The sequence below is a fragment of the Pholcus phalangioides genome, unplaced genomic scaffold, assembly GCF_987345545.1.
Source record: "Pholcus phalangioides strain wild (caught in Gottingen) unplaced genomic scaffold, Ppha-v1.0 ptg000009l_1, whole genome shotgun sequence".
Classification (NCBI taxonomy): Eukaryota; Metazoa; Arthropoda; class Arachnida; order Araneae; family Pholcidae; genus Pholcus; species Pholcus phalangioides.
The window spans coordinates 35,947,439-35,972,189 of NW_028301602.1; the positions used below are offsets into that span (position 1 = coordinate 35,947,439).

The 24,751-nt window shown below is 36.0% G+C and overlaps 3 protein-coding genes across 4 annotated transcripts in view; 2 read left to right on the forward strand and 1 right to left on the reverse strand.

The window, feature by feature from the left end:
- The first annotated feature begins 1,698 nt into the window (after nt 1–1,698).
- On the forward strand, nt 1,699–14,402 carry Rrp42 (exosome complex component Rrp42). Its single transcript, XM_089236030.1, has 8 exons — nt 1,699–1,851; nt 3,416–3,517; nt 4,872–4,966; nt 7,191–7,356; nt 7,458–7,528; nt 9,550–9,673; nt 11,860–12,015; nt 14,252–14,402. The coding sequence occupies exons 1-8, from the start codon at nt 1,795–1,797 to the stop codon at nt 14,348–14,350; spliced, it is 870 nt and encodes a 289-aa protein (XP_089092156.1). The 5' UTR covers nt 1,699–1,794; the 3' UTR covers nt 14,351–14,402.
- A 994-nt stretch (nt 14,403–15,396) lies between these two features.
- On the reverse strand, nt 15,397–17,339 carry LOC149082984 (protein O-linked-mannose beta-1,4-N-acetylglucosaminyltransferase 2-like). Its single transcript, XM_089236029.1, has one exon. It carries the CDS (start codon nt 17,229–17,231, stop codon nt 15,498–15,500), a length of 1,734 nt encoding a protein of 577 aa, XP_089092155.1. The 5' UTR covers nt 17,232–17,339; the 3' UTR covers nt 15,397–15,497.
- A 3,210-nt stretch (nt 17,340–20,549) lies between these two features.
- The window catches only part of spri (Src homology 2 domain-containing protein sprint), a 124,567-nt gene continuing 120,365 nt past the window's right edge, over nt 20,550–24,751 (forward strand). Inside the window, exons 1-2 of one of the 2 annotated variants that reach the window (XM_089236033.1) lie at nt 20,550–20,722; nt 22,289–22,371. Coding sequence is in view for 1 of the 2 variants with exons in the window: in XM_089236031.1 (XP_089092157.1) it covers nt 22,315–22,371 (57 nt within the window). In the remaining variant the exon portion in view is untranslated. The remainder of the gene's footprint in view (nt 20,723–22,288; nt 22,372–24,751) is intronic. The other variant, XM_089236031.1, reaches the window with a different exon arrangement.

A 24,751-nucleotide genomic window follows, 5' to 3' on the forward strand; every position in this document is an offset into this window, starting at 1 on the left:
ATTGTTCATGTCATCTTTATTACCTTTCTTGTATATGGGCGTAACAATCGACTTTTTTAGTTCATTATAAAATATTCCAGTATCTAGAGATTTATTAATCAGATGGGTTATTAGTGATGGGTGGTGACGATAGATAATTTTAATCATTCTTGGTGTCAGACCATCACTTCCTGCTGGCTTATTAATATTAATTGAGTTAACCAAGCTTTCAGTTTGTGGCAAGTCAATTTCGTGAAGAACAATTGAATTGAGTTGAGAACTTTCGTTGTTTACAAAGTCATTTGTTTGATTGTTTACTTCAGTGTCCCTTACTCGATTTATAAAGTTATCATTAAAATCGTTAGCTAGTTTATTTTGATCATCACAATTGGGTAATTTCCTAATTTTTTTGTTGTTTACAAAATGGTTTATAAATTTCCACTGACTTCTTTTATTTGATCCCAAATTGATAAACTTTTCCCTAAAATAATTATCTTTCTGTTTTTTGATTGCTTTCTTTAAATTAGTATTATATTGTTTATATTTGATTTCATAATCATGTCTGAATGGATTTTTACGATGCTTCATATATAGTTTCTCCTTAATATTTATCATTTTAATTAGGTCATCCGTAATCCATTCATTAAGCTTTGCCCTATTTCTATCTTTAACATATTTTTTTTTTGTAAATAAGCTTGAATTCAATCTAAGGATGTCAATAAAACGTATATAAGCCTGCTACACTCAAAAAGTGCTGCACTAACTAGCAATATACCCTATATAGGGTATTTCCTTTCAATATTTTAACTTCTACGAAAACTAAAACGAAATTTTGGTCGGATTTGAGGGAAATAGAGTTTATAACCCCCCCCCCCTTCCTGCGTACGCCCCTGTCTTTGAATGCCCTTTTTCCCGAGTGACCCACCAGTTAGAATTTATTATAAAACGGTCTGTGTGAAGAAAACAGCTGTGAAAAAATGAAAAAAGAAAACGGCAACAAACCGAAAAAGATGGGGTCGACTGATCCAATGTATATATGAATTAATATCATTATCTTCATACTCCCTCCCCCCCCAGACTTCCAAGTCTATCTCCGCCTATGCTAATTTATGTCAGAAAAAGGGACGGTATGATATGGATAAGATGACCGTATTTCCTCGAGAGAAATACGGGAAATTAGGATTCTAAATACGGGAAAATACGGGATTGTCAATCATCGGGACATTGCCAATTATAGCCAAAAATGACGCCACAACTGAACAAAGTCGCCAAATATTGTCGAAATTACGGAAAAGTCACAATTGCCGAAAATGACGTATCACTGCAAATTGCAGTGGATTAAAATGAATTCCACGAAAAAAAAAGAAAAACATTCTCCTAGACAAATGTAGGGGATTAATATTCTTATTTATAGTTGTAATTATCATAATATAATTAATGAATTCAAAAGTAGTTTCAATATTTGACTTCAATAAAGAATAACAATTCAACAGTAGGCTTCGTGTAAAAAACAAACGAGAAAAACCGGGAAACTTTTGCCAAAAAACTCGGACGGCCGGAAAAACAAAAAATACCGAGACTATCCCAGAAAATACGGGACGTCTAGTCACTTTAGATATGGGTCATATGGTTTTGAAATAATTCTCTCTCTTTCTTTCCATTAGGTTACATTTTGGGCGGACTAAACATATATTTTTTGAAGCCCATGTTCAATGTTTGTTTTTGTTTACGTCCTGAATTCGAAACACGCTAGACGCTGTTGTCCAATTGTATAATTTCTCTTTGGGGTATTAAAGTTTCAGCCGAAATTTCGCCATGACGAATGTGTTGCTGAGTGATGCCGAAAGAATGTTCACAATGCAAGGGATTCAGGTATTTTCAGTGAAACAATATTCATTTAAATTTATCATTTAGTCTGAATCGATTTGTTCGGCTAATACATAGTTTCCCAACTTTTTTTTATCCCATCGCCCCCCCCCCCACGCAATCTAACCCATAGGATCCTATGTTATACCCGTAGCTTCTACCGCCCCTCTGGAGCATTCCACCTCCCCCCAGGGGGACGTTAACGCCCACGTTGGGAATCACTGGGCTAATTGATGATTATTTAGCCTCATACTTCTAACAGGCAGAGGCGTATTTACGGTTTTACCGCCCTTCTCTCATTCTAGTTTAATTTTCTTGACCCACTTGTTCTTCGAATTCGCCACCCTGTGCTATAACCCGCTTATCCCCCCCCCCCGTGAATATGTCCATGTTTCTAAGTAGTCCTTTTGGTAACCCACATGCTGGCGTACCGTTTTGGTCACTCATATGCTTGCATGCTCTTTAAGTCACTCATGCTTGTGTACTGTTTTGGTCATTCTCATGCTCACACACTCTCTAAGTCACTCTCAAAAAAAGCTCACACATTCTCTACATCGCTCTTATGTTCACACACTCTCTAGGTCACCCTTTTGGCCATTGACGTGCTTGCACATGCTCTAGGTCTCTTTCTGTCAGTGAACATGCTTTTACACGCTTTGTGTCGCTCACATACTCCATGAGCCTGAGAATAATTGTGTTGGATATGATAACCTATGTTGAGGGTACACAACCTTTTCAGTCATGGGCCAGATGTGCGATATGGCTACCACTTGCAAGCCAGAAATATTGATGTACCAATCATGTTGTATGTTCTTTCCTTTCTACTGCTCACCAAAATCAGTAATATCTCCACATGGCAATTTACTACTGCTTCAAGTTCAGCCAAAAATCTTTCTCTCTAAAAAAAGTAATGTTTTACTCCTTGTCTTAGACGGAGGGGACTTTCAGAAAGGGTATATTGAGGTGCCCTCTATTGGTGGTCACCTCAGGTCTGATAGGGAAAGAACTTTTTGTTGTCGTTCCCTGGGATCGAACCTGTGGTGGTTGCCACTGCCAAAATCTGCAACATACGGCACAGAATAATCAGTGCTACTGCAGAAAAATCTGTGAGTATTTCAAGAAAGGCATAGGAAAGAAACACTATTGTGTTGTCAGAACATTTCCAGTCAGCTGATGATTCGTTGCAGAACAATGCAAAGTATTCTGCTTTGGGTCAGTTCCTTTCATGGTGGTAGAACGAGTATCTTACCATTGTGGCATTTTCGCCAACGTTGTTGTATGTACAGTGACACCCCAATCAATGAAGATAATCTGATCTGGAATCACATTTGTTTGCCGAAATTGTGATTTTTCATAGGTTTTCATGAATTGTTTAATTCTTTCTAGGAAGTGCCCAATAGGAAATAGCACAAATGCTCACAATGTTTATAACAATAACCTTGTCATTTACAATATTTTGTCCAGATCCCTACAGTATTGTTATAGGCAGGTCTTATTTCAAATACATTACTGTATAATGTATTTATACACTGTAATTTCTAAAAATCTTTTTTTTTTTAAATTTACACAGGAAAATCTGAGAGCTGATGGCAGAGGATGCATGGATTATAGATTAATGAAACTAGAAACTGACATAGTACCAGCGTGTAGTGGTTCAGCTCATTTACGAGTGGCAAGTTGATCTTTTCTCTCTCCCTTTTTTTAATTGTTTATTGTATTTTATTATGACATGAATGTCGCTCTCCACTTGTTAATACAAGATATACAGAAGACTGGATGTTGTGAAGATATTTATTATTTGAGATGTTAATTTTTTAAGGAAGTAATCTTGTATTAACAAGTGGAGAGCAACATTCATGTCATATATATAGCCATCTGGTGGCTCGTCGTCCATGAGCTATTAGCTGATCGGTTCACCGTCCATTGCACGGTTCCGTTCGGCACATATTATGCTCTAGCGAAGGAAAATCTCTATCTCCTCTGTAGCTTAGTGGTCAGAGCACTCGTCCGGCAATCGAGGAACCCGGGTTCGACTCCCGGTAGAGGCAGTGATGAGTTTTTTCATTCCTTAAAAAATTAACATCACAAATAATAAATATCTTCACAACATCCAGTCTTCTGTATATCTTGTATTAACAAGTGGAGAGCGACATTCATGTCATATATATAGCCATCTGGTGGCTTGCCGTCCATGAGCTATTAGCTGATCGGTTCACCGTCCATTGCACGGTTCCGTGCGGCACATTTACGCTCTAGCGAAGGAAAATCTCTATCTCCTCTGTAGCTTAGTTAGTGGTCAGAGCACTCGTCCGGCAATCGAGGGACCCGGGTTCGACTCCCGGTAGAGGCAGAGATGAGTTTTTTCCTTCCTTAAAAAATTAACCTCTCAAATAATAAATATCTTCACAACATCCAGTCTTCTGTATATCTTGTATTTCATTAAATCTATTTTTCCATGTTCGCTGCTCGCTACTATCATGCTGTAAATAACTTAAAGATGCTGTTGGCCTTAATTCAGTTAGCGATAAACGAATTCCATGTACAATTGATCCTGCTTATGTTTTTCAAAAAGCTGTCTAAAAAAAATACTGTAAACGCGGAAAACGTTTTAAATGGGAAATCTTTGAATATCGATATGCTCTTAAAAAAGATGGATATTCTCTTTTCAAAAACTGGCCTGTGTATAAGTTGGCCTGCCCAAATTAAGGAACAAATTTTTCATCAAAAAGATGCTTCTTATACATGAGTACATCCACCTGAAAAACTCTTGGGTGACAAGGAACATTTTCAAAAATTGGCTAACAAAGCTATACCTTGAAGAAAGGGAATGAAAAAAACGTGCTCTTTCTTTGAGCAGTGTTGATGGAAATTGCTTTAAATTAATTTTATGTTTTGCTTTTTTGATTAATTTTTATCACGGAAGTTAATTATTTTTACAATTAAAGTTCTCTTAGTTTTTCTCTATTGATCCTTCATTAAGTTTTAGTTTGACTGACTAGTTAATTTTTTTTTTGAAATGAATACAGGGTAGTACTGATCTCCTCGTTGCTGTCAAAGCTGAACTAGATGCACCAGAACCTGGAAATCCACAGAAAGGACGTATTGAGATTGCCGTCGATTGGTAAGTTTTGTCTTTTCAAATTATAAGTTATGCCATATTGTCTGTAATTTGCATAATGTGCAGATTCAAAAAATTTACATGCTGTATCAGGCAAGTAACTTAAAATAGTACACACTAGTAGGGCTGAATGAATGAACGCCAGAACTTTGCCACTGGACTTATCCTGTTGCCAAGATCTCTTCCAGCCCAGCTTCGTGGTAGAGTCTGGAACACTTTATTTTGTGTCAAAAAAAAAATAGTTTTACAACATATTTTCCCCGGACAATTGGGTACTGTCATGGTTAACAAATTTTGTGGTGATTACAGATGAGATGGGATTGGGAGTTGGAGAAGTTACAGGGTTTAGTTAAGATGAATGTACACATATTAGGATGGAGGTATGTTTTAAAAGCAATCGAGCGCCCCTCCCCCATGCCATCTCATCTGTTATCTTACACTTGCCATATTATATACACAGTATACAAAAAGAAAAAGAAATGAGAATCTTATTGTGAAATAAATAAAAAAAAATATATATATATATATCCATCGGAGCGAGTCATCTCACTTAACATCTTATTGGTGAGCAGATGGGTTTGATAACTTGCGGACTAGAAGCCAGCATCAGTTTTATTGGGTTGAGTTCACTCGCTCCGGTGGATTTAATGAAAATATACAAAATAGAAGTGTTATGTGGGGGAATATATACAATTAGGGATCACCCGTGCCATCTCGCTTAGCACCTTATTCGGTGAGCAACATGAATACGACAATATGAGTATGCACGTGTGTTGTGGATATGAAATGCATGAAGAACTTGAATAGAGGAATGAGAAATACACATATACACACGTATATATAACTGCCAGGTCAAGTCGTCTCACCCTAACCCTATTTTGGTGAGCAATGTGGGCTTGGTTTAAATGGGGGATTGTCTGGAGAGAGCCTTAGCTAAGGATCAGCTTCTGTTTTGATGTTTTGGTTGACTTGCTCTGGCTGGTTATATTTATATTTAGAGAAAAAAATGAATATATATAAAATATAATCTACATGTGGTTATTATGAAACCATTCATGTCGTCCCGTCTAGCACCCTAGCTAGAATAGCGGCATGAAGGACACTTGTGGTTATCACATTTACATCATTGTAACGGGAATGTCATAAAAATTCTTGTTCGGGTCCCGTTAGTACATGCTATATCTTGTACATGTAATGGTTATGTATTAGTAATGGCAGGCATGTGGATATGATTTTTGTTTTTTTTATCCATTTCTGTCTTTCTCCCCCTTATTTTTGTAACATTTAAAACATTATTTTATAAATCTGGTGGACAGATTTTTTGTTTTTCGTTGCCGTGTATATATCTGACAAGGCTTGTAATCCTTGTTGCTGTGTTTTTGTTTTTGATTATTTGAGTGAACCATTGTTTTCTATTGTTTTCGGAATATTTGTACATGTGTAGATGTTTTGTAAATTTGCTCTCTGTTGCATAGTGAACAGGAGTACCCACCATACCGCAGGCACATTTGTCTGTTCGGCGGCGTTTCCGTTCGTGTAGATATATAGGGAATGGGCCATGTCCTGTTATGAAGATAGTCACTTCCCTATTCCAGTTTAGTGTGTTGTATGTGACTCGAGGGACAATTTCGTGCACTTTCCTAGCTACACTAGTAGGGCTGCAACTAGAAACAAAAATTTGCTGTCACCCTGGGCCATTATATATTTTGATGCCACTTCTTCCCATTATTTCAAACTGAAAAAGAATAAACTCAGCATCCTTCCTGGTCCAGCATCTGGGACACTATATCTCCCTGGCCTGATTGCAACCCGGATGCAAGGATCAATATCTTACACCTGAGTGGCGTTGTAGTAAGATGCTTGTCTATGAACATGAAGGTTACCATCAAGTCCGCAGGTTTGATCCTGGGAAAAGAACATAGGTAACAGGGGTTATTTCCCAACCAATCTGAAGCGACCATTATCAGGTGGCCCCTTTGTTTCTGATTCAACTCCAGTAGTAATAAATTGCTGTGTGATAATATGATTGGAGTTGGTGTGTGGTAGAGAAAAATCAGTATCTTATATGCCACCGCCAGGCATGTGATTTAAAATAAAACTTCATGCTCTGGCATATTGGGCAATAAATTTGCCCTCTGATTTTAGTTTTGCTTGTCAGATTTTTTGTGTGTGTGTTTGGTGAATGATTTTTATGTGCTGAATATAAATTATAGGATTTCTTTAATAGTTCCCCTAATGCGAATCCAGAGTTTGAGGGGCGCGGTGGAGAAGACATTGCTGTTGAACTTTCCAAGCTTTTGAAGCAAGCATACGATAATCCTAAATGCATAGATTTGAATTCTCTGTGTGTGATTCCCGGAGTTCAAGTTTGGGTACTCTATGTAGACATTCTAGTGAGTGGAATTTTTTTTATTCTTCAACTGATGTGATTTGTAATTTTCAATGTCTGCATCACTGAAGTTCATCAGTGTGAAATGAACTTTTCTTCTTTTAGATACTTGAATGTGGAGGAAATCTTTTGGATGCTGCATCTACTGCTGTAAAATGTGCACTCTTTGATTCCAAGTAAGTTAAGTTTATCAATGTTAAAAAGAAATGTCAGTTTCAGACACTATCAAAAAATTCTAAAATGTATTTTGAGGCATCAACCCCTTCAGCGGTGGATTTGGTTTAACTCTATGAAAAAACCATGGAAGATTTTTAGGCATACTGCTGAAGGAGTTCATTATATCTGTGATGCCTATATTGACCTACAAGACAAGTAGTAAAATAAGTACTAGACAAGTAGTAATAAGATACAGTGGATTTGTATTCATGTAAAAAGGAAAAATTTGTTTCTCAAACCTCGCCCACTGCAATATATTTTATAGTGTTACTGGCTATAATACCTGGCGCTGCCCGGGTTTTCTTCAATTTTGGATCACATGATATCTCCCTCTGTCTTTGAGGGACATACAAACCCTGTCTACATTAACCAATATGGTAATTTCCTGTGCGACTCATGAAATAAACAAATCTAGATTTAAAGAAACATAGAAATAATTATTTTTTTCCTCTTTTTTAAGGGGCACACACACCACACACTGGGTGTTTTGATTCTCCCCCCCCCCCCCAAACTTCAAGTTATCCATCTGCCTGTTTCTGTTTCCAAAAGTGCTTAGTTAAAGATGTGAAATTTCTTCGATGTACTTTACGAGCCCATAATTAATTTTAAAACAAACTAAACTATATGTGAATTTATGCAGTTGAATATTAAAAGACAAGGTAGACAAAAAGTCCATAGAAACTTAAAATCACGGGAATTTTTTTAAGACTGGAAAAATTGATGCCAATTTTTTTAGTCACCATGGCGACCTTATGCCTGGAATTTATCAAATCCTGTTCCACATGAAGTGTTTTAACTTTTTGTAAAAGCTAAGTACAGTAAAACCCCTCTTTTGCGGACACTCATGCAACAGAAAAAAAATTATCTGTAAAAGAGGGGTGACTGTATCAAAAGGGGCCCCTGTTTATATTGTATTATAGCAATCAATATAGACATATAGTATTAACACTAACTGAAATGGTTCTTTATTTGAATATGAATGAAATTCTAACAATATGAGATGCTTTTAAAGTCATGAAAATACATAAATATGCTAAGTTTATATACTGAATTAGCATCTTTTGGAAAAACTGATTAATCAGTGTTTGGTGGGTTTTGCTGAGCATTCCAACTACTTCAAAATGTATTTTAAGCTGCAAGACTGAATCCAGTGACTTTCCGACATTGCTTTTACAGGAAAATACATTTAATCAATGCATTGAATTAATTTGCAAGAGCACTTAAATTTTATGTTTTTACTGTACTCAAGACATCAATTTTTTCTCTTGGTGATGCAAAGCGATGATTACTAGAACTAGCCATATCAAACAGCATGGAATAATGTGAAATATATGAGCATAATTCGAACCGAAATTGCAATTATTGGTGTCTGCACTGGGTATCTGGTCTAATAGAACGAACGATGAAAATGCCATCTGTGACCATATCTGAGAATAATCATTAAACAGAGGTTCAAAATACATTATTTAAATAGCCTTTTTGCTGGGAAAATTTTATTTGGCCTTAAAACAAAGATGACTATATCTGAGGGGTGACAGTTAGAGGGATTTTGCTGTATCTATGCACGTAGGTCAGGTTTATGCAAACCTATAAACTATTTTTTAAAGAAATAATACATTGTTTTAGATGTATCAGGCAATTGTGATTGAGAGCTTTTCTTGTCAACTTTTTATTTGCATGAGCAGTAAGCACCTTCAGAATATTGTGAGATATGTCAAAATATGCCTGCATCTATTAATTCTTCCAGCTTGACTCTTGCACTGCGCTGCCATGAATGCATGCTCAGTCCTCACAAAACATCATAATCTCCTGATGATGCTGGCCACTTATGTGAACATTAGCTTGAGAAGAGAAAAACTCAACCACGACTGCCTCATGTGAACAGGATAATGAATTGTGCCTTAAATTATTATGCAAAAGCCTGATGATTGTCTTTTTTGTTTTGCTTGTTTGTTTCATAATCTGATGATTGTTTTTATAGGATTCCATCTGTTAGCATCAAGAATGATGGAGAATCAGAGCCAGAAATTGAGGTATCAGATGATCCATATGATGTAGTGAGGCTGGATGTTTCAAATGTTCCTTGTTTCGTGACTTTATTAAGGGTAACTTATTTTTGATAATTAAGCAATAATGCTAACAATTAACATTGTATGGAAATTTTTTATAATCGAGCGAAAATTTTGTAAACTTTTTCTTGAGTTTTCCCAGTCTCGAAAAATTTCACGCATACCAATGATAGTAATGTGTTATAAGTTTTTAAAAATGTATTCCAATACATTTGGGTCAGTCCATCTATTTATATATTTTTTGAAATTTTGAATGAAGCTACCATAAAAGAAAAAAAAAAGAAATGCTAGCGACACGTTCTACAGTGAAACCTTGCTACAATGATACTCTAGACAATCATAAATTCCTCTTCAACGTTATTTTTTCAAATCTTGTTAGGAATCACCTTCATTGCATAATGTTAAACTCTTCTCGATACAATAATAGCCTATACTATGATAAATCCCTCTATAATATTTTTTTAAGAATTTTTGAAACTGCTACAGTACAGTATTTTATCTTGTTCAAAATAAACTTCAACGTACTTTTAAACTTGTCACGAGTTTTTGTTCTTTCGAAGAGAAAAGTTAACATCAGTATTTTGCACCATATACATACCAGCAGAAACTCATAAAAGAAATTGCTATAACGCTGTTTTTTGTGCAGTACACAGAAGTACTGTGCGGTAAATCACTTTACAGGGTAGAACAACTAACTGAATTTTATTCATCAACTAATCAATTGAAATTTTTTTGCTGTGAATAAATTGTTAAAAATGTGTTTCATGGTGGTACAAACAATTTCAATTCAGGAGAGATGTCAATAGCTGCTTGAATTTGGTGGCGCCTGATGATAATGCCATCTCTCAATAACCCCCCCCCCCCCCCTCCCAATACAACAATATTTCTTCTTGGTCCGCAGAGTATTGTTATATGGAGGTTTCACTGTATATTGTAAAGACTGCATTATTCAGTATTCATAACTGCAATGTTTAATGACCACAAGCTTTGGTAATACGATCAGGAGCGGCTCTTGGGCTATGTGATCCATACAGGGAGGGGCACCAAGTCTGAGACACCAAAATTGCATAGGTAGGGATTTTTTTCTTGAGTGGTCCCACAATATCATGTAACAAAAGTCTCAAGTTGGCTGATTTCTTGCGAAAAATTTAGCATCAGTAACTCTAGCTTTCAAATATTGTTGAATGACATCTCCAAAATAAGAATAATTTTTGAGAAGGAAGAAAATTGAATAATATGGAGGGAAACGATCATCAATGAAAAGAGGAAGAATGCGTCTGTGATAACAAGCTGTGTTTGTTGCCTGGATAACTTAAGCTGTTCTGCCATATCTAGGTGGTCATTAATTTACTGTTTGTGATTCAACGGTTTGTTCACCTATGTGTTTGCAGTCATTTCATTTGTGTACAAAGTTAGATAAAACCACTTACAAACCTAGACTAATGTGATTATCAACTTTATTATATATTCCATCTGCCACCTCCGACATCTATGCTTCCAAACTTATATCCTTCCTGTCCTCTCCTATGCCTGCGAACTTTGGGATCCTTATACACAAAGAAATATAGATAAGCTAGAATCTATCCAAAATAAATCTGCCAGCTTTATTTTAAACTGCTGGTCTTCCTGTTTCCATCACACAGCTCAAATGCCAACTTAATATCCTCCCACTTACTTCCTGTAGATATATCGCTTGCGTATCATTATTTTTCAAAATTATACACGGCTATTTAACATTGACACTAAACACATTCTAATCAAATCTTCACATTTTTCCAATAGCGACCCAATCACTCCCAAAAATTGATACTTTTTTATTATCCATGGATTGATTCAAATTTAGTTCCCCCCCCCCCCATAAAATTATTGATTGGAACAACCTTCCATCAAATTCTGTAGACTGTACTTCAATCTCTGATTGTGTATGTAGCATCAATCGTCTATGTCAAATCCCATCACCGTACCTCTCTTGTATAGGCCTGGGCCAAACAATATTGTATAAATAAATAAATAAATTTACTGCCAAACTAATCCCCCTTCCCAGTATAAATGATTAAAAAAAGTTAAATCAGCTATAAGTCAGCTATATATTTTTTCTTCATTGTCCACTGGGTTAGTTAGGGGGAAATTGAATATGTTGTTTTTAAATTATGCTAAATGAATGTCAGAAACACTGCAATATCTTTTGACGTTCACTGTGCTTGATTGTAATTTTGAAACAGACTGGTGCACATTATATTGTTGATGCCACACCAGAAGAAGAAGCATGCAGCACAGCAAAATTGATTATGGCCGTCTCTCCATCCGGCAAGGTCATGATGACAAGAAAGACAGGATCTGGAAGTTTACACCCAGATAGCATTTTAGATGTTTTAGAGGTAACATTGATCTAATTTTAAAAATCTGTTACTATATTATATGTAAGAAGGGAGGGGGGTATGTCTGTGAAAATTTTTGAAGGAGTGAAATAAGAATAGAAAAAGAAACATTTATTTAGATAAACCATCTATGATTTTGTCATCACCATCATGGTGGTTATGCCATCCACAGATTGTATTATTTATCGCAACAATACTATTATACATTCAATTTTTTATTTAATTTTCAAATTTATTGTTTTGACATAGTTGCCCTAGCAAGGTGGCAAGTATAGTACAAAAAAATCTGAAAACATTTTTGTAGTCATAAAATTGAATATTTACGAGATGCCAATGTGAAGATATCAAAAAAGATCACACACATCATCTGAAACATAATTATATCAAATGAATTGTATGCAGGCACAGAAATATGCAGGTGTATAAACAAACTTCAGATTACCTATAATATGTAGGTTTTGACTTGCATGAAAAAAAATTGAAACAAAAAATTAAAATTTTTTTGAAAAAATTGAGTATTCAAAAAGTATTTTGAATAAATAATGTAATCTTTAACACAGTTTCTACAACACAAATTTCTAATGTTGGTCTATTTTTCAAGCTTTTCAGGTAGTCGACCCTTACAACTAAGTTTACAAGTTACTTAAGTTTCACAACAAGTGCTCAAAGTTCTTACCATCCAACATCTCTCCATCGCAGCTTTGAAGACCAAACACACCCCGCTTCCCATCTCATTGAGATATCGAAGCAACTGTCGCAGCTGCAAACTTCCGCGACATGCTGGATATTTTTGGAAGGGTTCCGCAATCAATTTGTCACCGTTGTGAAGTGCACATAACTTTGGATGGTGAGAACTTTGAGCACTTGTTGTGAAACTTAATGTGCACACGTACTGTCTTCATGTAAAGTATCGCTAAGTAAAAAGTTTTTTCTCCACCCATTATTGGCTTGTCATTTCTGCCACTTCATTTATCCTCCAACTGATCAAGTTGTGTTTCCAGTCATATATCCCTATGTGATTCTAGTCTGTTTTTGTGTTTTCCACCTTCCCTAAAAGTTGAGTTTTTGAATCAGCCTGTTATATATTTGTGTGAATGTTTTTGAAAAAGTTGTTGCAAACACAAGTATTGAATAACACTTTTATATTTTATTTAATAAATATGAAATTAACAATTACATTAACCTGGCCAGTTAATTTCTCATTTTTCCCATTTTTAAAGGTTTGCTTCAATATAATATCAAAATATTCAGTGTAATAATATATATACGGGGTGATTATAAAAAAACTATCCTGACATATGGGCCCCTAACTATCATACCATTCACGGAAACTGAATGAAATTTTGGCATAAGGTATTTTGAGGTATGCGCTCAAGAATGGTATGGAAAACAACAGTGTCACTCTAACAGTTACGGTTACAGTGAGAAAATTTCGAAAATATCAAATGGCAACACCAAGTTTTTTGTATTGGAATGTGATCTCCATACTGAAAAACACTAAATAGCATTGGAATGGCACCTGTAGCACGAAAATCCCCGGAGCTAGGCGAGGAAAAAGTAAAAAGGACTTTGCCGTGCACCAGAGCATTAATGTTTGTTTCATTCGTCACACCGTTTCTTCGGCTGAGATCCCAGCCTGATTAGTCCTCCACAAGGTCATGTGGAAAATTTGCGAAACACAATAAAATGCTTTATTTTATGCCGCTTCTCTGTCCTTATTGGTTGTCCTCAATTTTAGCCTATCTACCGCCGGTGATTTTCATGCTACAGTTGCCGTTCGAATGCTATTTAGGGTTTTTCACAATGAAGATCGCATTCCAATACAAAAAACTTGGTGTTGCCATTTGATATTTTCGAAATTTTCTCACTGTAACCGTAACTGTTAGAGTGACACTGTTGTTTTCCATATCATTCTTGAGCGCATACATCAAAATACCTTATGCCAAAATTTCATTCAGTTTCTGAGAATGGTATGATAGTTTTTTTATAATCACCCTGTATATATAGGCCAAAAATCTCAGCACAGCATCCTATGCCGTAGCCAGATTGACTGTTCATGATCAGTTTCTTTTAACTGACCACATTCACATACCAATAACTCGACAGCTTCAATAACTGCCTTTGCATACAGTGTAAAAAATGAACATTTAATTTCACTTTTAATTCTCTTTATCATTTCATCTTTATTCGCTTGTCTTACTATAAAAGAATATTCACTTTTCTTTATTTTTGACAGGCTGGTCAAGAACTTATGGTAGAATTTCACAAGAACTTGATAGAAAAACTCGAGTCAGAAGCTAGTGTTGTGAGGCTGAAGAAAGGCTTTCTGTTATAGTGTATTAGTTTTGTACAAAAGCTCAATAGAAATACAATATTTTCCCCACTTATTTGACATTCATTCCTATTATTTGTCATTACTATGTATTACAGGAATTTTTCTATTACTAATTATTTTCTTTCTGACATATCACGCACAAATGTAGTGGTTCTTCACAATTCTACATTGCTCCATTGACCATAGTCCATTGCATAACTGATATTTAGTTATGAAATAATATTTTCCATATAAAATATATCATGCACACAGTCTGAGGAATTCGATCATCAAATTATGAAACTGTTGAATTGCAGAGAAAATCCACTTTATCTAACAATACCTTTATCAAGCAATTAAAAAATCTGAGATCTTGGGTACAATGTCCAAAATCAATTCTACTGTAATTTTCAGTGGGAAGCCTACAGGAGAGGAAATGCTTGATAGATCTTTCACAGGAAAGTGAGGCGTCAAAATATGATTAAATATCTATCAGACACATTAATTTTCCAAAAGATCTGTTTCTAGAATAAGGTTACGCAAAAGTATGAGAAAAAATTAACACTTTTGGATTCATATTTTTCATCCTGTTCAGGAATAAAAGCATTTATTACATTTATTGCCTAAGTGATGTCTTGAAAATTATTGAGGGAAAAAAGGGTAAGAAATAGTGATTGGCTATAGCTACGGCATCTAAAAAGTAGAGAAGACACCATCATTTTTGAACAAAAAAAACTGGTTTTAACATTCAAAGGGGCATCTAATTGTTTAAAAAAATGGGATAAGGAAGAGTGATCTGCTATGAAGATAATACTGATGTTATTGATACTCAAACATTTTGCTGGATGAGTCAGCCTATTATTTCAAAGAACTCTACCATCGTCTACAGAGTATTAAAATAAAATAAAAATGGTATGCAGTTAATTGAATAATATTATTCTAACAATTGCATGTATTTTCTATCCATTTTCAACTTAAAAACTTGTCAGGACAACATCTCTACACATTAAAAAGGTCAAATCCAATTTAAATGTTACAATTGGTGTAAAAATTTCAAAATAATGAATCTCTATTTTTCCCACGATATTTTTATTTATCCATGCATAACATTTTGTAACGAGGTCTTGCTGCACTTGTCTCTTATCATGATTTGTGAGCATAGAAAGTATTATTCAAGACTTTCTGAACAAATTAGAGGATTTGATGTAAATGGTCCATTATAACCATTTGCTACACTTCTCACCCAAACAAGAAAGTCTGCAGAAAAATGAAATACAGTAAAATTTGTCTTTTTCGTTATAAATGCTTTTATATCGTCTGTTTTTGAAATCTGAAGCCACAGCTCATATTCTAGTCCTGTGACATTCATCAACGAAAGATTCCATGGTGGTTGCCAAGAAATATGAAACGCTAACTCGTTCTTGTCAGAAGCAGCTTTACATGTTAATCTTTGAACTGTTGATGGGTATATCCTTTCACTTTCAACGCTTGATTCCAGTTCAGATCTACAATTTTTGAAAGCATCAATGTCACGTTTAGCATGTCTTAGCAACTTGGAAAAACTATTAATGTCTACTAATGTGTCTTGATAAATATAATATAGCCATTCAGGGTTATAACAACATGCTCGAGGTTCCACAGACTCAATACTTTTAATCCAATCTTGTTCTTCAGAAGAAAGGTGACTAATACCACCAAACTCTGGTAGATTCTGTGAATTAGGAAAAGAGTTAGACTTAATTGTATTCTCCCAGGAATAATATTTGATTCCTTTGCTTAAAATTGATAACAGGGTTCTGTATGGAGTGTAATAATCTGCTGTTATGCCATATGGGAACATTTCTATAACCGCAGATCCTTCCTGTAAGAAAAGGGATAAAATAAGAGCAGCACCATGCATGCCAATCAAATAACGACACTTGGTGATCTTGCTTAATATATCTGTAATATCGTTATAATTAACATCTATAGGGAAAACCTTTGTAGACGATATTGCTTCAATATTTCCAATCAACTCAATCTCGTTCAAGATTTTTCTGTTCTGCTTCCTTGAAAAAAGAACGGTACAATTTGAAACTTCATTCTTTATTTTAAAATGTTGCTTGTAGTGATCAACAAATTTCTCTATGATATTTGTCAGGCCACTGTAATCCTTATTTAACGAACCCTGAGGTTGCCTAAACCCATACTGATACCATGTTGTATATTTACTCAGTCCAACAAATGCATTAGTAAAGCAATATATGGATTTCTTATTCACCGAAGACAAATAAAAGGGTTTTGTTTTAAACAAAATGTCGTACAACATAGAGTATGGACCCGGCTCTCGATCATCAGCGAATACTAGAAATGAATCATCGCAGAGATTAGATCCTAACATGCCAATTTCATTCGCAGTGAAATAAATTGGGAGCAGATCATCATGAAAAACGTGCATCAAATTTTCTGGGTTGAATCTCTTTAATATCAGAGCGCAACCATCCAAAATCTCTATGTTCAACCTTGACGAGAATTCAGCTGGGAGTTCAACATAGTTGAAATACATTTTGTTATGGTTTTCAACGGAAGAAAAATCTGTTAGTGTTGGTGAGAATCTGTCACCTGGGACGCCAACCACGAAGCTTTGTTTTCCTTTGAAAAACACGAAATCGTCTACGAGAGGGTTGTAACAAAGATTGTGGAAACGACATTGCCTCGAAGAGTGGTTTGTCCCTTTGCACCATACCGACGAAAACAGATTATTTTTGGCTCTGCTGTTTTTCAACTCGGGCTCTTCAAGATGATGCACATTTTGAAAAGTATCTTCTTGATCTCTTGGATCAAAAACAATATCACATTTAAATATCAATACAATGACTACCCATACAATGTTCGCAAGATTCAAATAATTCGCGAGTACCATTCGTATACAGTTATTTTACTAATGTGAGGTTAATTCATAGTCACGAGTCATCTTCATGCTCCTTTTACCACCATTGAAGTAGATGAAGTCTTCGCCCCCGGTGTTCAACATTGCAATTGATGTTCATACCGAAGGTAAACAAAGCAGACGAATCATTTGATAACAGTTGTAGTTGTTGTTCTTAGTTTGATGTAAGTTATGGCCGGCTCGAAGGTGACTTGAGTCAGATGTGACCATTTGTCCCGTATATTTTGGGTCAGTAATTTGCCTGAGCAAAATACGTAAAATTGGGTTTCGAAATACGGGACATTGCTAATACTCGCCAGAAGTAAGCTAAAAGCGCGTATACACTAGCGCGCTGATCTTGTAGCGTACGGCTCCCCTGCAGCGGTTGTAATCCTCTCGTGGGTACACAAACTTCCTTTGTGTTCCTTTCAGGGGCGTAGCCAGAAATTTCGTTCGGGGGGGGGGGACCAAAGTGACAGTACAATGGATTTGGCCATCTTTTTCCCTTTTTTCGGTCATTTTCTCACATTTCGGGGGACCAGACCCCCAAGTCCCCCCCCCCTCCCCCGCTACGCCCTTGGTTCCTTTCCTTCCTTTGTGTTCGTTGATAAACCGATTCCAGGCGGGCCCAGTTAAAACAGCTCAAGAATCGTTCACAACACCGTACAAATTACTGAACAACCAATTGCGAATGCTTTCATTACATGATCCACACGCTAATGTATACTCGCCTTAAGTCGCCAACTCGTGCTAAAATCACAGAAAAGTCGCCAATCGAGGAAAACGAAGCACCACTTCCTATTGCAGTGAATTTAGAAAAAAATATATATATGAAGTCCTCATCAAAATAACGCCTTAATTTCACCTATGGTCATTGAATATACTGCAAAAAAGGTAAAGATTTCGCATACGTCGGACTGCCTATATCTAATAGCAACAGGTGAAATGGACGACTTCAGTCATGTCAAAGTTTCGCGCGGAGGCTTTCTGCTATAGAAGGTGTTCATTGGCGTACGCAAGGAGTGGGGGGGGGGCTGTGTTGGGATTCCAACTTCCCCTGAGACAACATTATAGTGTTATTTTGCAGGAAAAAACGTAACGCCCCCTCAGAAGGAAAAAAAATCTGAAAACTCCCCTTCGAGAAAATTCTGTGAAGGTGTTGACATGGCAGGCAAAGAGGACGTTAAACTGTTTTGTATACGGACAACTGGGTCATATTTTACGTTAAGGTACATACATATTATCAGCATTCCGACATTTTTTCTAAATGCCCGTTTTACAAGTTTGAATTTTTTTTTTCTGGATTCAAGGATGAAGATGATTTTTACATCTTACAAATTAAATTATTATAAAATCACGACTATAAATATGAATATCCACCTCATTTTCTGTCATGCTCAAGCAAAGCCGTAGCGGGGGGACTTGGAAAATGACCAAAAAATGGAAAAAGATAGCCAAATCTCTTGTTCTATCACTTTGGTCCCCTCCGAAATGAAAGTGATCCACCCCTCCCTCGAACAAAATTTCTGGCAACGGGCCTGTGATCAAGGATTTTTATCGTGAAATACGTTTCAATTCACTGCAGTATTTTCAGTTATTTCCAAAATATTCAAGTAATCATGTAATGTGCAGTCGCGTTTCATTTCTCACATCGGGAATTTTTCAGTGATTTTAGCTTGACACTTGACACTCAATACTCGGTTTACGAACGTCTCGGTTTTTCAAATTTGGTTTACGAACACGCAAAGCAGTACAAAACCCGACGTGTTGCAGAAGTCTGAGGCCGTTATTCGGATTTTTGCCGCCCCGAGCAAACATTATTTTGCCACCCCCCCCCCCCAACTTTAAAATTCGATAATTCTATAACGGTGTTCTTTTTCCCTCCTAAAACTATCGCCCCCCCCCCCAAATTTTTCGGCTTGGGACAATTTACTCCCCACCCTCCCGCGTTCCCTCCAGTTCCGGCCCTGTCTGAGATCACAGTTTTTCCCTTCGTCAGAATGTGGTTAAAGAATAATACAGTTCATCGGATTAATGTTCCGCCAACCAAATATGGCTCTGTCTTATTCAGTTCATGGATCAGCAGGTCATTTCAAACTTTATAAGCTCTGTAAAAAAAGAACTTTTCAAGGATGTTTTACAATAATATCCGACATAGAGCTAACAGTCAGTAACTTCTGGAAACGTATCGTCCTTAAAGAAGGTATAGTATAGGTATACTTCTATACCTCCTCCTACTGACTGACTGAAAACGAGCTTGTTGGAGGTGACGAGAGCGTGTCTCTCTTGTTCTCTTCTAAGGATACTGTTCCGTACAAGCTTTTCATCATCTTATATACATTGCATAGCTCTCATTCATGGGCGGAGATACGGGGGGGGAGGGGCGGCTTGGGGGTATTGCCCCCCCCCCAGCGTCAAAGGTGGAGTCGACTGATCTAACGTATATATGTATATATGAATTGACACATCATCATCATCGTGCCCCTCCCCCTCAGACTTCCAAGTCAATCATGTTCTCATTTAAAAACCTTGGCAGCAACTGCCTGTCAGAACCATCAATTTGGATCTGAGTTAATTGTGGTTTGATAGTGTTGCAAGGAGATTTTGACCCCCTGGATTAGAGATGATGCATACTCATGAAACCAGACATTACCCTCGTTTTTATCCCCTTTGCATTTTATTTCTTCCAAATTATGGTAATATTTCAGTGTTGGTTTAATGATTGCCATTGTGTGTTCACGGGAACTACTGTAAAAATTCACACTTTAACACAGAAATCTTCGATATTTTATAAACAGATTGATTAATTCTGCATTGATTCCTACAGGAAAACCTGTTTCGCGTTGTGAACAATTGTGCTTACGAACGGACGTCAGGAATGACTTCATAAACCAAGAGTTCAGTGTAGTTTGTAACTTCGTTCACATTTGGCATCACTTTTGGGGATTTTTGGCGATGTACCGTATTTTCCCGTGTTTGCAATCCTAATATTCAGTGTTTTTATCAAAGAAATGTTTGAAGAAGATAGGTGATTTTCTTAGAGGAGAAGTGGGGAAATTATATTTCTTTTCTCAATGGTGATTTCCGTATTTGCGATCATGATTTTCCTTTTTTTTTTTTTTTGAAGGAAATATGGTCAACCCGAGAAAATGGGAAACTGATTTGATGACGTCATGCTTAAAGCTAACCAATCGGGTGAGAGATAAAAGATGAGGGAAAAATCATTGGAAAGGAGAGGTAGAGAAGTCGGGGGAAAACCAGTTTTTCTTTTATTTGAATGTCCACTCCTCCCTCCTCCATCCTGGTCCTGGCAGATGGGCTGTGGTTCTAAAGAGAGAGGGAGGTGCATTTCATTGAGAGAGGATGTTGTTCCCTGATTGAGATGCTGTGATTTCCAGTTGTGTGTTCTTTCTTATTGTCTTGTTACTCCACTGGGATTACTCTTTGTTGACAGTTGTGTGACGACACAAGTTTTCATCTAACAGGTTAGGAAATTTTCTCTTGTTATAACTTACAATTATATATGAGTTGTTTTTAAGAGTTAAAGGGACTTCAAGGCACCGGCTGTTCTCCCTCTCCCCTATTACTCATGCTTGTGATCATGGATTTTATTTGTTGGAGAGAGTGAGAGCTTTTTTTTATAAAAAAGAAAAGAAGTTAAAACTTTGTACAAAATCTGTGTTATCTATTGTTTGTTTTATATATGGACTTTATTGTGATTTTAAGAATCATCATGTTTTCTTTTCTTCTCACAAATATCTTTTACTTCTAGTAAAACTGGTGTTCCCAGTATTGAAATTTTCTACCACTGTCACACTTTCAAAATTCTTTCATTGACCTCTTTAAAATCTATGTAATATGAAGCTAATAATTGATATTATTTTTGCACAGTACATATGTTTATATTACAAATAATTGACAAATGGGATTCATAACAAATAATTTTTTCAGAGGTTTAGAATGATCAGATTTATGAGAATTATTTGCAAAAGTATTTTATTTATTTGGAGAAAGAAATTCAGAATGTGTCCCCTATTCTAATTACAGTTACGGAATTCATAGGAGTGGATTTTTAGTTTTGTTGAAATTATAAGTTAGTGATTATTTTTAATGACTAGATGCTTGGTGCATTGTTAGATATGTACATTGTGATGTATCTGAATTGCATAGTCTTATATAAATCTCTGTTAATTTTTGTTTTTTGAATCTGAAATCTTATCATTTGTAATTTATATACACGATTTAATTCTTATTATTAAAGCCTAATTATATAGATCTAGGAAGCTATCAAACCATTTCTGGGTTCTCTGCAACCTGGAGAGTGAGGGAAATGAAAAATTATCAGAGAAAATTTAAAATATTTGACAAAAGTTAGGGAAATATGAAAATGTTTGATAAAGGTCAGGGATAAAATTCTGTGAAGGGAAAAAATTGAAGCTTGAAAAACATTCAGAATGTGTTAAGATTTCAAGTTATATCTCTTTCTTCAGGAGTTTTGGTCAGGGAAATTTCTCTGAGTATTGATCTACAAAAGGTATTTTATCATCACCTATCAGCTTTTTCTTTCAATGGTAAGAAATTTAAGACCTAATTCATGAAGTTAATGACATACAATATATTTAACATATGCTAACAAATTGTTCAACGCAGAAAATAATAAAAGTTTAATTTTGTTCCTCAAAAAAATCAATATTCCTTTCCAATAAGAATTATTTTTGTTTTATTTCATTTTTAATGAAATTATTTGGACTTCGGATATCAGTTTAGTTCAATAGTGTGAATGAAAGAATTTTTAAATTTCACATATTTTTTCCTCCTTTGTAATAAAAAAAAGGACGAACTACCTTCATCCTTTGTAATAAAAAAAAGGATGAACTACCTTCCCCTTCTCCCCATTTCAATTTGAATTTCAAAAAATATTAATGGGTGAATGTACTCTGGAATGGTATGGAATTTAAACATGTGTGCTGTTATATTTTGAATAATTGTTACATCCACTGTTTTTGGAATTTATATATAGTCTTTATTTGTGTGTGTCTGTTCTTTTATAGGAATTTAATGAAAAGGATGATTTACTATGGCCGCCAAATTAACTCCCCAAAGTCCTCAAGCTGCACCTCAATCTTTTTGGCAGGTAAGGAAATATTATCACTTGAATAGCTGGGTTTCTTAAACATTCACTTTTCCATGCTACAAAAACTTCATGAAAGTTTTGGACTCACTCGAGGAAAAATTTATGATCCTGAAGTAAGCTATGGAATACTCGTATATGATATTTTTGCATTAGAATACAGAAAACTGAAAAACTTGCATACAGTGTATATCATATATTGTAGAAAAAGTATACTTACATGCATAAAAACTATATTCGAGTTTTCTTTCAGTGAAACTCTGGGAATAATTCTCATCATGTATAGGGTTTTTTTTTGGATATATGTTCTTTGTGCATATACCATTAGAGTGTTAAAATATCTGATTGATCCCCTTCACGCAAACATGTTTGGTCAAATGTCTCGAACCCTCATGAGGGAATCACATTTGCTTCACAAATGTACTAAGTTTAGTGAAGTGCAATTAAAGTGAATTCATGTGTAATTGAAATTAGGTTATGGTACTTGATATTTTTGATTTTCTCTGTGTGTGTGATTGAAGGCTTCGGGGGAAAAAAAGCTTGAGCATTTTTTCATGTGGGTTCACAGAAACAACTTTTGCAATCCTTTTCAATATCTTTATGTATAGTTCTCACAAGGGGGAAAAAAAAGAAGGCGGGGCGAAGGGTACTAGCAGGTGCTCTGACAAGACTACTACTACTTAACTGTATATGCAACTCATACACATTCCTCTACTTAATTTCTAACTAATTGGTACAAGCTGAAATGTGTGTTTTGAGTGTACGTGTGACCCTAACATATTTATGTTGTTTGAATTGTGCATGTTTCGTGTTCTTGCTGGTGCTGCCATTTGCCTTCCATATTTTGAAGTAAAGATGGCAAAGGCTTGAATTTCCTTTTTATGTCAGTATCGTATTGTTGGTCTGCCTGTAGGACCAGAAGCGGCCCAGGCTCTTTCCTATGGGGGATGCAAGTGTTGTACCCGAGGTGTACATCATACATACATCACACGGTAATCTTAGGTGGTAACTCTCCCAAGTACTAATGTAGGTCTGCTTACTCTCTGCGGAGAGACATTTTTTAAATGGAGCAGGTCTTCATTCACTCCTCAAAGTAGGAAAACCACAGAAAACCCAGCCGACCACCACTGTGCGTCAACTGCGTTCGAACCTGGATCCTCACGATGCAGCACGATGTTCCCCCCATGACTACACAGCGGCACTCTGACAAGTCTCTTGACCAGTGTTTCTTGAAATTTGCTTCACGGCGAGCTGAAGATATTGATTTGTGTACCTATTTATGCTTTTATTTCATAAGTGAAAATATCTACTAAACTATTTTGGGGAGCGCAGGTGTACCATGAATCGGGTAAGAGAGCGGCGGGTAGCAAAAGTTTGAGAACCCCTGTTCTAGACCAGTGGTTCTTCAACTTCTACCAACCGCGGTTCCCTTGCTTCAGAAATTCTTAGCCGCCCGATGAAGCTGCGCCCTTGGAACCTACACGAGTCCCTCCCAAAGCAGAATGTTTTGCGTTGTTCTGCAACGAGCCGTTGGCTGATTGGAAATGCTCTACGGTGAAAATTCCCACAATAGCGTTTTGTGCACTTTTCCTAAAATTCTACCAGAATGTTCTGGAGAGAGTAGCACTAATTATTTTGCAACATACGTCACAGATTTCAGCATATTCTGTTTTGTGGCGTGAGTCCACCCCTAGACAAAATTATGGAGTTTTATCTCTTTATGCTCAAATCCTTATAAATTAATAGCCAAGTTCATTTCCATGAAGGTAAGCAATGGTGTACCGACCTTTTAGAATTTCTTCCAGGGAATTTAGAGTTACCAACCTTCAAAAATTATTTTAAATTGATTAGTATTGAATAGAAAGGATTTTCCTTTCAATATTTTAATTTTTTTATCCTCTTGGGGGGAGAGAGAAGCAGGCCATCGCTCTCTACGAAAACTCCCTGTGCACACTTCTGAAGTGGATAAAAATAATTAAAATGTAAAATTTATGGGTTTTTTTTATCCGCATCGAAAATCATCAACCGTTAAATAATCAGAATCGTATATAATTTTAACTTTCATGCATTTTTATCAATTTTATCCGAAGAAATTCCCGTGAATAAAATGTACTCGTTACACTGAAAGTATTTCGTCCATGGCCTAAAAGTAAGCCCGATTGTTTTAGTCTGTGCACTCATTGTCATGACTCCCATAGATATGATTCCATGGGGCAGTGTAAAGATTGTATTAGCTTTAGTTGAACGTAAAGAAAAGAAAAAAACAAAAGATTCTCTCTCTCTCCGGACTCAATGGCACGTATATTACATAGACTACGGTTATTGTTCTTGAAGTAGGCTGTGCGAGTTGATTTTTATGCGGAAACGCGACACAACAATAAAT

Bases quoted from the DNA above. Each gene is read 5' to 3' on its own strand.
- LOC149082984 (XM_089236029.1), bottom strand. From the start codon at position 17,231: ATGGTACTCGCGAATTATTTGAATCTTGCGAACATTGTATGGGTAGTC.
- Rrp42 (XM_089236030.1), top strand. From the start codon at position 1,795: ATGACGAATGTGTTGCTGAGTGATGCCGAAAGAATGTTCACAATGCAA. The intron at 4,967-7,190 runs GTAAGTTTTGTC...TTTCTTTAATAG, and splicing joins ATTGAGATTGCCGTCGATTG to TTCCCCTAATGCGAATCCAG. The intron at 7,529-9,549 runs GTAAGTTAAGTT...TTGTTTTTATAG, and splicing joins TGTGCACTCTTTGATTCCAA to GATTCCATCTGTTAGCATCA.